The sequence below is a fragment of the Myxine glutinosa genome, chromosome 5 (genome assembly GCF_964187855.1).
Source record: "Myxine glutinosa chromosome 5, kmMyxGlut1.1, whole genome shotgun sequence".
Taxonomy (NCBI): Eukaryota; Metazoa; Chordata; class Myxini; order Myxiniformes; family Myxinidae; genus Myxine; species Myxine glutinosa.
Window position 1 is genome coordinate 67,138,493 of NC_136265.1, and position 12,145 is coordinate 67,150,637.

The 12,145-nt window shown below is 42.1% G+C and overlaps 1 protein-coding gene across 1 annotated transcript; it reads left to right on the forward strand.

The window, feature by feature from the left end:
- Positions 1 to 519: 519 nt before the first annotated feature.
- Positions 520 to 10,691, forward strand: LOC144892115 (uncharacterized). Its single transcript, XM_078777331.1, has 4 exons — positions 520 to 607; positions 686 to 748; positions 3,309 to 3,452; positions 9,235 to 10,691. Exons 1-4 carry the CDS (start codon positions 520 to 522, stop codon positions 10,689 to 10,691), a joined length of 1,752 nt encoding a protein of 583 aa, XP_078633457.1.
- Positions 10,692 to 12,145: the final 1,454 nt, after the last annotated feature.

Sequence of the window (12,145 nt, forward strand, 5' to 3'; positions counted from 1 at the left end):
CGGGGCGCGCGGCCCCGAGCACCTCAGTGCTATAGTTGAGCTTTGTAATAAAGACTCTTTTTTGGTTACCTGCATTGTTGCTTCTCTTCTTGGCAAACAAGTCGTGCGCATAGCACCGCACGAGAGTATCACCCACAAATGCTCCAGAACACACGGACCACAGAACATAGAGAAAAATTATTCTGTGGAATGACAATGATTGAACACAAACGGATAAAACATATGGAGTTAGTTAATATGATAAAAGGTAATGTAAAAATGTTTACAATGGGAAACAAGACATCGTGGGTACCCGGTATCGATCACGTGATTAACGTGGAGAATCTGTTTTGTGGAAATCGCGAATGAGATCGTGTTGTTTTTGGAAGGAACGCATCACGTGGTCGTGGTTCGTTTTTACCGGAACATGTGGTTTGTACTCGTGTGTCAGAGTGTAGCACACGACCACACACCACCTTAAATCCGTGTACTTTACTGCACTTTACAGTGTTTACACTCTCCAGTCCCCTCCGGTGCGCCATGAACCGAGATCTCTCCATTCCTGGAGATTCTCCCTCAGATCGCGGGTCCAGGGTCGGTCCACCCGAGGATGAAGACCCGGGACCCGGTACGTGTCGTTCTCTCCGCACCGACACCTTCTGCTGGTTCCTGAAAGTTTAGTTTTAATGGATTGTTTTTGTTTCAGGTGTTATTGTGAAGGTGAAGGTGAAGTCCGAGTTCGTCGATGATTCGTTCCCTCAACATGAAGGTTTGAACCACAAACGCACATTGCTGTTGTAGTTGTAGTTGTAGTTGAAGTTTTAGTTTTAGTTTTAGTACTTTTCATTGTCATACATGGTCGAGGCTTATGGAAGACGTGAAACAAAATTTATGGAAGACGTGTACTTACTTTTTCCACATGCGAAATTTGCATTTATGTTTATTTAAATTATACAATGGACTACAAAATTTAAATACAACAACAGGCATTTTAAGGCCATTTTCCCTGCAAGAGTGGGGGTTAGCCTTGCGGTCCCCATGACAATGTTCTCCATTTTGCCCTATTTTCTGCATCTCCCCTTGTTAACCCCCTTGCCCGCATTTCTTCTTCAACCATCTTTAGCCAAGTCTTTCTCGGTCTTCCCCATCCTCTCCTTCCTTCTGCATTCATTTCCATCACTCTTTTCAAACAGTTACTTTCATCCTTCCTCAACACATGACCAAACCATCTCAACCTATTCCTCTTCACAGCATCAATCACAGGCTCTATTCCTATCATCTATCGCAATTCATCATTTGTTCTCTCTCTCTCTGTCTCTGTCTTTCTGTCTCTCACTTTCCTTTCCCCCACCCCCACCTTGATAAGGGGATCGCCGACCCCCGAATCCACAACAGTCACATGGTCTCCCCAACAGTCTCCCCAAATTGTCACGTGGTTTGATTAGCAGCGTTCGCTGCATTGAGCTTTCGTCGCCTTAGCGCTCGCTCCAAACACCATTGACCAGTGTTGCGGTTTTAGATCCCTCACTTTGTAAATAATTCTTGTAAATATTCCATTATTAAAAGGTTAAAGGTCGCACCCTTAATTAGTCCATATGCAACACGTAGGTCACCTGAGAAATCTCAGTTATTTCCTTATTATGTGTCTAGATAAGGCCGTGTTCCCAATAGTTGAATCTGCGTTGCATTAATCAAATAAGATAGGCCCCATTCTCTCATTTCCCAATCGCTCTCTCCAAACGCCGCCATTATGCACCCCTACAGACGGTGCCTTGTCCCTCCCAATTCTGTTACGCGCCTTGGTTAGCGTTCGCCTTGGCCGCCATTGACCATGCGGTCGGCTCGAGAAAAAAGGGGGGCGGAACAACAAGATTGCAAGCATTTATCTCTCAATATTGCTGAAATGAAGATCAAATAGCTGGATGTTGAAATATGTTGAAAAAGTCAAAACTTTACATGGGGTGTACTTACTTTTTCACGTGACTGTATGTAATCCCGCATGGAGATTTCTTTACAATGAGCCATGTCTCAATTTTTTTCTATGCAGCGCTTTCAGAGATAAAGAGGTGCATTTTTTCGGTTTTTCAAAGATGGTGACTGTACCACATGACATATGACGTCATAATTATCATTTAAAACTTATACAGGAGGAGACACATCTATGGTGAAAATGTCCTGTCAATCGGACCAACGGTTGCAGAGAAAATCATATTTATTGTATGCGGACAAACAGACAGACAAACTGACTCAAATGCAATACCCTCGAGCAAGGGTAATAATATTTGTGCGTTCGCCATGTACGTAGCAGGGTGCGCCAAAGTGCTTGGAGTGGAATGCGCTTCTATCTTTCTTTCTTTTTCCTCTTGTGAAGTGGTTGCACTTGCTATTTGTTAACAGCCAGAAACTTCTTCAGGACGTACCAGTCCAGTGATGCCTTCCTCAAGATCAACTAAATGCAATGTGCAAGCACACCCTTTGATCATAGGATGAGATCACAGTTACCACACGGTCCCTTATACAAGTGATGATCACATTCTGCCTGACATTATTGTCACAATGACAACATCTGATGCAAATTGCTTCTTCTACATCCACCTTGTATATCACAAGCACATTTGTATATCATTGGGTCTTTCCTGTCCATCCATGCGTTAATACATCCGTCCTCAACCATATTTCTGGCATATATGGACCCTATTTTGTTCATACTTGGCACAAAGGCAATACATGAAGATATATACTGCATGTGCAAATAATTTTGATCCACAATGCGATCAAAGATGTCTGGCTGGTGGCTATTTTAGTTGTAAAAACAAAACCTGATGTTGAAAACCCCAATAATCACTCTGATCTGAGGCTGTGTAACATGCGTGAGGTGAAAGTTGGGGAAAACGTCTCATTTATTAAAATGGGTTTATCAAAAGGGAATTTCTTCAACCATTTCTCAAACATGCATTTACCGATCTTGTTCAAACTTGGCACACAGATCATGAATGATGGCTTACATATGCATGTCATTTTTTTTCGAAATCACAACAATGGTGGCCGACTTTCAGCTAGTGTATTACTTAATTGTGTCTCCAACCATTTATTGGACATGCATGGATGAATTTTGTTTACACTTGCCACATGGACAATACATGAGTATACATATGTAAAAGATTTTGTTTTGTAATCTGAGCAAAGATGGCCGACTGGCGGCCTTCAACTCTGCACAGAAAAATAACTAAAACCGCAGGGACTTCGACATTTCATGTCTTTTTCTCCTTGTTTTTTTGGTATTCATTTTATCTCTTTACTTAAATAACATGAGATCATATTGTTTACAGATCTGGTTCATCCAGTGAAGATGGAAGATTTTCAAAGTGACTTCTCTCAGAGTTCCCAGGATGCTTTGAGCAATGAGTGTGTAAAGCAGGAACCTTGTGCTTTTTCTCTCTGGGAGCTGAAGAATGCTCCGAAGAAGCATGAAGGTAAGCAGAACCATGCACAGAACACACAGCACAGCTCCACTTGGTTTGGTTGATTATCAATGAAAGGCTTGAATTCAACATCATGTCGAAGGATTGATCAGTTTATACAGTGTGCACACAGTCAAGCTTGTGTCGCATCAATGGCTCTGACAAACGTCGCTGAGGCATCAGGAGCTTTGGCTGCTCCAGAAGATCGTTGAGCTTACTAAATGTATACTGCGTTCAATTAACTATTCTTTACAATTTTCAAAACCCAAGAATCGATCTGAGGCCGGACAAGGCAGCACACTGGAGGTAAAAGGTGGGAAAACATCTCGTATAATTAAAATGGGTTTATTAAAAGGTAGAGGTAGGGATGGCAACATAGAGAGTAACCCAGTTTTAGGACCGGCAGAGAAGATAACTGAGAAGGAAGTTGAGGAAGCGATAAAAGCAATGAAGGGTAGAAAAGCGGGAGGGCCGACGGGAGTTGTGGGAGATATGTTGAAGGCAGCAGGAAGTTGGGGTGTGAAGAGAATGACAGAGATCTGTAATCTGGTGGTGAAAGAAGGCTGCATTCCAGTGGATTGGGAACTGAGTACCCTCGTCCCTCTATACAAGGGGAAAGGTGACCCTCTGGAGTGTGGCTCGTACCGAGCGATAAAGTTATTGGAGCATGGAATGAAGGTATTGGAAAGGGTGTTGGAGAGGAGGATAAGGAAGAAAGTGAAGATCGACGAAATGCAGTTTGCATTCATGCCAGGAAGAGGAACGACAGACGCGCTTTTCATTGTGAGGCAGTTGCAGGAGAAGTACATGGAGAGGAGGAAGAAGTTGTTTCTTGGGTTTGTTGATCTGGAGAAAGCATTCGATCGGGTTCCACGCAAAGTATTGACATGGGCATTGAGGAAGTTAGGAGTGGAGGAATGGTTGATCAGAGTAGTGATGGCAATGTACAAAAGAGCGCGCACAGCTGTAAGGACGAAGGATGGGAACAGTGGTGAGTTTGAGGTGAAGGTGGGAGTGCATCAGGGGTCGGTACTAAGTCCACTACTATTTGTAGCTGTGATGGAGGTGCTGGCTCAGAACGTAAAGGAGGGTTTACCGTGGGAGTTGTTGTATGCAGATGATCTGGTGTTGATTGCGGAAAGTATGGATGGACTGAAGGAAAAGATGAACACGTGGAAGGAATGTATGGAGACAAAAGGTCTGAAGGTGAATATCGGAAAGACGAAGGTGATGGCAAGCGGTAAAGCATGTGGTGAGGTGGAAAGAACTGGGAAGTGGCCCTGTGCTGTGTGTAGGAAGGGTGTCAGAGTGAACTCCATTCAATGTACAATGTGCGCTGAGTGGGTTCATCAAAAATGTAGTGGTCTGAGAGGGTCATTAACCAGTGTGGCAGCTACATTCAAATGTAAGGTGTGCACAGAGGGAGCTGCAGATGGAGGAAATGTTGAGTTGGATCTTGGAGACGGCGTGAAGCCGGAAGGTGTGAAAACATTTTGCTACCTCGGAGACATGCTGAATGGAGAAGGTGGATCAGATTCGGCAACGGTTGCTCGAGTGAGATGTGCATGGAAGAAGTTTCGGGAACTGAGTGGCGTGCTGATGATGAGGGGAGTGTCGTTGAAGCTGAAGGGAAAGGTGTATGCTGCATGTGTAAGAAGTGTTATGATTTATGGGAGTGAGACATGGGTAATGAACGTTGAGCAGCAACAAAGGTTGGAAAGGGTGAAAATGCGAATGGTTCGACGGATGTGTGGAGTATCGTTGAGAGAGAGGAAGACAAATGATGAATTGTGAAAGATGATGGGAATAGAGCCTGTGATTGATGCTGTTAAGAGGAACAGGTTGAGATGGTTTGGTCATGTGTTGAGGAAGGATGAAAGCGACTGGTTGAGAAGAGTGATGGAAATGAATGTCAAAGGAAGTAGAAGATGGGGAAGACCGAGAAAGACTTGGCTAACGATGGTGGAAGAAGAAATGCGGGCAAGGGGGTTAACAAGGAGAGATGCAGAAAATAGGGCAAAATGGAGAAGATTGTCATGGGGACCGCAAGGCTAACCCCCGCTCTAGCAGGGAAAATGGCCTTTAAAATGCATGTTGTGTTGTTGTTGTATAAAAAGGGAATACTGGGATAAGGGTAGATGACATGCTATAGTAATGAGAGAGTTCATAGAAAACGATACACGCCGCAGCAATCAAGTTGATGCTTCAATTTTAATAGAATAATGATTTTAAACATCGGGAAAAAAATCCTCCAAGCAAAAAGAGGGGAGACCGATTCAACCTTTCTTTTCCAAAACATTCTACCACTATTTCGATGAAACTTGACCACAACCTTCATCACCTGTGAAGTACCAAAGTTTGTTCACGGCATTGAAAAAAATTGGGAGAAGGCTGATTCTCAGCAAAGTCATGTAATCCATCATTGCTTCGGATATGAAATCTTTCCTCTTCTCCAATGGCTTGATCTCTGATCATCAATTTGGTTTCAGACCAGGTCACTCTACTCTGGACATGCTGCTTCTGCTGTCTCAACAATGGATGGAGGTCCTCAATGCCAAACAGGAAATTAGAGCTGTCTCCCTCGACATATCACGTGCCTTCGATACGGTGTGGCACCCCGCTCTGCTCACCAAACTCTCCTCCTTTGGTATCCATGGAAATCTCCACGCATGGCTGGCGGACGTCCTCTCTAGTCGTAGTCAACGTGTGGCCCTGAATGGGTTTCTCTCATCTCCTCTTCCTGTTCAGGCTGGAGTTCCCCAAGGCAGTGTTCTGGGCCCTGTGCTTTTTATGGTCTTCATCAATGATCTCTCTGACTCTCTTGAAAATCCTCTCTATCTCTTTGCTGATGACTCCACTCTCTTCCGCTCCATTCCTCATCCCTCAGATCGGCAGTCTGCAGCCTCCTCACTCTCTGCAGACCTGGACAAAATCAGACTGGGCAAACAAGTGGAACATGTCTTTCAATCCTGACAAATCTCACAATCTCACACTCTCATAATGATAGAGCGTACACAGACATACAATGTGACTATTAGATTTTCAATTTTGGTCAATCCACTCAAAAACTACAGTCATTATGGTTTCCCCTACCCCCGAAACCCTGGATTTTAGGTATTTACAAGAAATGGTTCAAAATCAATTGCTCTGAAATAAAATTTTGCAAAAGCAACTCAATAATGTCCCCTTAGAATCATCTGAAGACCTCTAAAATATGCATTCCAAGTGTTTAAATCACCATTGGGTGATTTGTTACTTTATTCTCGCAACATGACTTGCCCGATGGTCAATTTTGGGCACCCCCTAAAATTGGTGACCTTTTGACCTCTGGTGACCTACATAATGAAATATTTTGCATAAATCTTCTTGATTAAGATAGCGGGTACATAGACAGACATTATGAGTGGTATATTGTTAAGATTGACCCATCCAGAGCGAAACTACAGTCATTTTAGTTTCCCCTACCCCCAAATTCTGGGCTTCAAATTATAGCGGTAGGGTGATGTTTGAGAGGTGATAACGACCAGAAAGCTGCCAATTTCACACTGCTGTCACCAAAATTCATCATATGTAGGCCCTAAACTATCAAAAAAACAGTGAGGCTTTGCCACAAGAGATGGTACCGATGGGTCAAATTTTCAGGTTTGGCCCATGGACTATTTGGTGGCCCGGCAGACCTTTAAAAAAAAAAACCCTGTCATAAGATCATTCAACGAAGACATCCTCGGCTTATTGGGACGTTTCCTTTTATCTTGCGTGCGTAGCGGAAAGTGGGGTGACACAATTGGTTCACTCAATCTGTCTGACAAATGTCACTGTCAGTCTGTGTTTGAGGAACGACATACTTTCCTTTTAATTTCATATTTTGAATATCGTACACTAATCGGAATATGAACGTGCAGCTTAGCAGTGTGTTGGCTCTAAATTTGACGGAGTCTCGTCTTGAGCATGCATTCACACTTGCTTTTTCGGAATTACTTCAGCCTGTCTGTTAGTCTGGCAATCAAACAAAATTTAAAATCCTTCCGAACACGAAACATACTGTTTTTAAGGACATCATAAAGGACACAAACTACGGGCATGAATAACTCATTGACGTGTTTAATAAGGTGGTGTAAAAGAGGGTACATCCACGGTGGTAAACTTCTGATTCAATGGCTTGTTGTGGGGTTTTTTTTAACTTGTTGCTGTCGCTGTATCAACAAAGCCGTACATCAGCCAGCCCGTTGTTGTTGTTGTTGTTGTTGTTGTTGTTGTTGTTGCATACCCCAGACAGTTCAGTTCTGTGTTGAACAAGCCTTGATTACAAGCATGGAGACAGCCGATAATCCCGTAAGAGCGACCCATCGATCCCCCACATGTAGGATGGTGTACCCCCACCTTCACAAATTCAGGGCCACCACAGAGGAGGAAAGGAAAGGAGAGGAAGGGTGAAGGAGGGAAAAGGAGAGTGGGAGAGATTTTAGTGCTAATCTTGGATTTTGCCAGCCTTCTTGGGATTTGGACATTTACTTTTAATATAAATATTATTTTCTGGTAAAAATGTATTCCCTGACATCCATTAATTATAAAATGTATGAAAAAACACATGAACCACGTCTGGTACGTTAGGGCCAATTTATATTCTGGCGACAGCTATATTGGTTTATGGCACGGAGCCAGAAAAGTTAGCAATCTTGAAAGGATAACTACCACCCATTTTGTTCAGCACCCTTCATCTATCTATAATGCCAGTAATCTCTGTGTGTCTGTCTGTGACCGCTGTTTCTCGACAACCACGGGTCCGATATACTTGAAACTTGCCAGGTATATTGCTGGGGACCCGAGGATGTGCCTTTTCAAGGTTTCATATTAATCGGACAAGTAGTTAGCGAGCTATGTCCAAAAAACGATTCAACCAATCAGAGAGCAGCGAGCTATCACGTGTGCCGAACGTGGCGAACAGACTCTGCCTCGGACGGCACATTTGAGAGCGTATTCATTTATTTCACGTTGGCAAACTATGTTGCCGCTATGTTGGCGTTAAACTATGTTTTAAAACTAATTAAAACTAATTTGCGATTCTTTCGCTTTCCTGCGCGTTTGTGCACGCTATGGCGATTTCTTTACCAAACTCCGCAAGCCGTTCGCTTTGGACCAAACCATTTCATGTAAATAGAGGGGGGGGATTGTCACCGTACTCGCAAGCCGTTCGCTTTGGACCAAACCATTTCATGTAAATAGAGGGGGGGAATTGTCACCGTACTCGGCGTTAAACTATGTTTTAAAACTTATTAAAACTAATTTGCGATTCTTTCGCTTTCCTGCGCGTTTGTGCACGCTATGGCGATTTCTTTACCAAACTCCGCAAGCCGTTCGCTTTGGACCAAACCATTTCATGTAAATAGAGGGGGGGGGGATTGTCACCGTACTCGCAAGCCGTTCGCTTTGGACCAAACCATTTCATGTAAATAGAGGGGGGGGATTGTCACCGTACTCGCAAGCCGTTCGCTTTGGCTTTGTTAATGGACCAAACCATTTCATGTAAATAGAGGGGGGGGATATAATTTTAGATATATATATATAGTACGGGCATGCCCTAGTTTACATATAAACCACCTCTAAATCTCAAAGCATTCTTGTCACGAGACCTTAAACATTGATCCTTTACTTTCGGTTCTGCCTCATGGCAGATGAACAGAGACAAAGGACCAGTTTTCAATGGTAATGGAGTACTATTCATTCTGCTTTTTAAAATGATGATGTTTCACAGTAATTGTGATTTATTGATGGTTTTTTTGAATTGTCTCTGCAGAGAATCAATTGAAATTGGTTTTTTATTCTCAGTCAAGTTCGCAATTGTTTGACAGTGAAGTTTCATTCAATCAGAAAATGACACAGACTTCTTATCAGGAAGTCAACAACTATCGCAGTGTATTGACTAAGAACAATTGTAGTTCGACATTCAAGAAAATTGAAAGGAACGAGAAGCTGCACAAGTGTTCTGTTTGCAAGAAAACATTTATCTCATTAAAATCTTCAAAGAGATGTCAAGCAACACACAGACGGGGGACGCCATACAAGAGCAATGTGTGCAGCAAGGAATTTTCTTGGTTATCAACATTGAAATGTCATCAAGTAAAACACACAGGAGAGAAACCTTATAAATGTCGTGTGTGTAGCAAGAATTTCACTCGTTTATCAAATTTACAAACACATCGAAAGTTACACACAGGAGAGAAGCCTTATAAATGTCCTGTGTGCAGCAAGGATTTTGCTTGTTCATCATATTTACAAATGCATCAAAGAACACACACAGGAGAGAAGCCTTATAAATGTCCTGTGTGCAGCAAGGATTTTGCTCGTTCATCACATTTACAAACACATCAAAGAACACACACAGGAGAGAGGCCTTATAAATATCCTGTGTGCAGCAAGGATTTTGCTTGTCCATCACATTTACAAAGACATCAAAGAACTCACACAGGAGAGAAGCCTTATAAATGTCCTGTGTGCAGCAAGGATTTTGCTTGTCCATCACATTTACAAAGACATCAAAGAGCTCACACAGGAGAGAAGCCTTATAAATGTCCTGTGTGCAACAAGGATTTTGCTTGTTCATCATATTTACAAATACATCAAAGAACTCACACAGGAGAGAAGCCTTATAAATGTCCTGTGTGCAGCAAGGATTTTGCTCGTTCATCAGATTTACAAACACATCAAAGAACTCACACAGGAGACAAACCTTTTAAATGTCCTGTGTGTGGCAAGGATTTTGCTCGTTCATCACATTTACAAATACATCAAAGAACACACACAGGAGACAAAGCTTATAAATGTCCTGTGTGTGGCAAGGATTTTGCTCGTTCATCAGATTTACAAATACATCAAAGAACTCACACAGGAGAGAGGCCTTATAAATGTCCTGTGTGTGGCAAGGATTTTGCTCATTCATCAGATTTACAAAAACATCAAAGAACACACACAGGAGACAAACCTTATAAATGTCCTGTGTGTGGCAAGGATTTTGCTCGTTCATCACATTTACAAACACATCAAAGAACTCACACAGGAGAGAGGCCTTATAAATGTCTTGTGTGTGGCAAGGATTTTGCTCGTCCATCACATTTACAAACACATCAAAGAACTAACACAGGAGGGAAGCCTTATAAATGTCCTGTGTGCAGCAAGGATTTTGCTCGTTCATCACAATTACAAACACATCAAAGAACTCACACAGGAGAGAAGCCTTATAAATGTCCTGTGTGAATCAAGGATTTAACTTGTTCATCACAATTACAAACACATCAAAGAACTCACACAGGAGAGAAGCCTTTAAAATGTCCTGTGTGAATCAAGGATTTAACTTGTTCATCAACTTTATGAAGACATCAATTAAAACACACCGGAGAGAAGCCTTATAAATGTCCTGTGTGCAGCAAGGATTTCACTTGTTAATCAACTTTACAAACACATCAAGTAATACATACAGGAGAGAAGCCGTATAAATGTTCTGAAGGTTCTGTTGTTCTGAATGAATGTATTATCCCCGCCATTGAACTGAACGCATTAAGCTCGTTTGGTCATCCGTGTTACCCTGCGGTGTTCACCAAGGGTAGTTACGCAACAACTGGTGTCAGGAGAGTGGGATTCAAACCTAGTGGACACTCGGTGTCCGAAGGTTGTGAGTTTGACACCCGCTGGGTGCAAATTGCGCTCGGCTTTCAGAATCAATTTTTTTTCATGATTGTCTTTCTCTAGTCAAACGGGAGGTAATCGTAGTACCAGGGTGTCCAAATTTTATAATCGATTGAGATGCGAGGCGCAACATCGCATTCCCGAGAAATTTAACCCTTGGATGCCGTGATTGGGCCTCGGAGGCCCACAATGTTTTTTTTTTGTTGCAAAAAATATGTTGAACAATTGCTTTTTGGAATGAGCCTCATTTTTGCCGACTTTCATGTTGTTACACAAAATTCAGTGACATTAAAATAAAAAAATTCATTCTGGCTCGTGGGAAAATCTTCAGTCTTCACTTTTAACCCGAAAATCCGACACGAATGCAGGCCTGGGGCCTTCGAGGTCCCGCATAAATGTTGTTGTACAACTATGTTATATCATTATTTTCTTGATATGAGCCTCATTATATGCTCCTATAACTTGGTTACAAATAATTCAGTGACAAAAATATGAACATTTTAATTCAGGTTTGTTGGGAAAAGCTTCATTCTTCATTCACAACACTAATGCAGGCCTGGGGCATTGGAGGCGCCCCATCTCTCCCAATCTTGTCGACCGCTCCCTTTATTTTGTGTTTTCTGTGTCGGTTTGACTTTTTGTGTGATTAATGTTAGCTCTTTCATGAGCCTCGATCTTGTATACAAAAAACATAAAAACAAAACACACACACACACACACACACACACACATATATATATACAGTATATATATATATATGTGTGTGTGTGTGTGTGTGTGTGTGTGTGTGTGTGTGTGTGTGTGTGTGTGTAAATATATATATATATATATATGTGTGTGTGTGTGTGTGTGTGTATATATATATATATATGTGTGTGTGTGTGTGTGTGTATATATATATATATATATACAGTGGGACCTCTAAATCCGAATTTAATTCGTTCCAGCGGCAGTTCGGATTGGGAAAAGTTCGGAACTAGAAACTATTTTCCTCATAAGAAATAATGGAAAGTGAATTAATCCAT

Excerpts from the sequence above, each read along its gene's own strand:
- LOC144892115 (XM_078777331.1), top strand. The coding sequence starts at position 520 with ATGAACCGAGATCTCTCCATTCCTGGAGATTCTCCCTCAGATCGCGGG. Across the intron at positions 608-685 it reads GGATGAAGACCCGGGACCCG|GTGTTATTGTGAAGGTGAAG; the intron begins GTACGTGTCGTT and ends TTTTTGTTTCAG. Across the intron at positions 749-3,308 it reads TTCGTTCCCTCAACATGAAG|ATCTGGTTCATCCAGTGAAG; the intron begins GTTTGAACCACA and ends TATTGTTTACAG.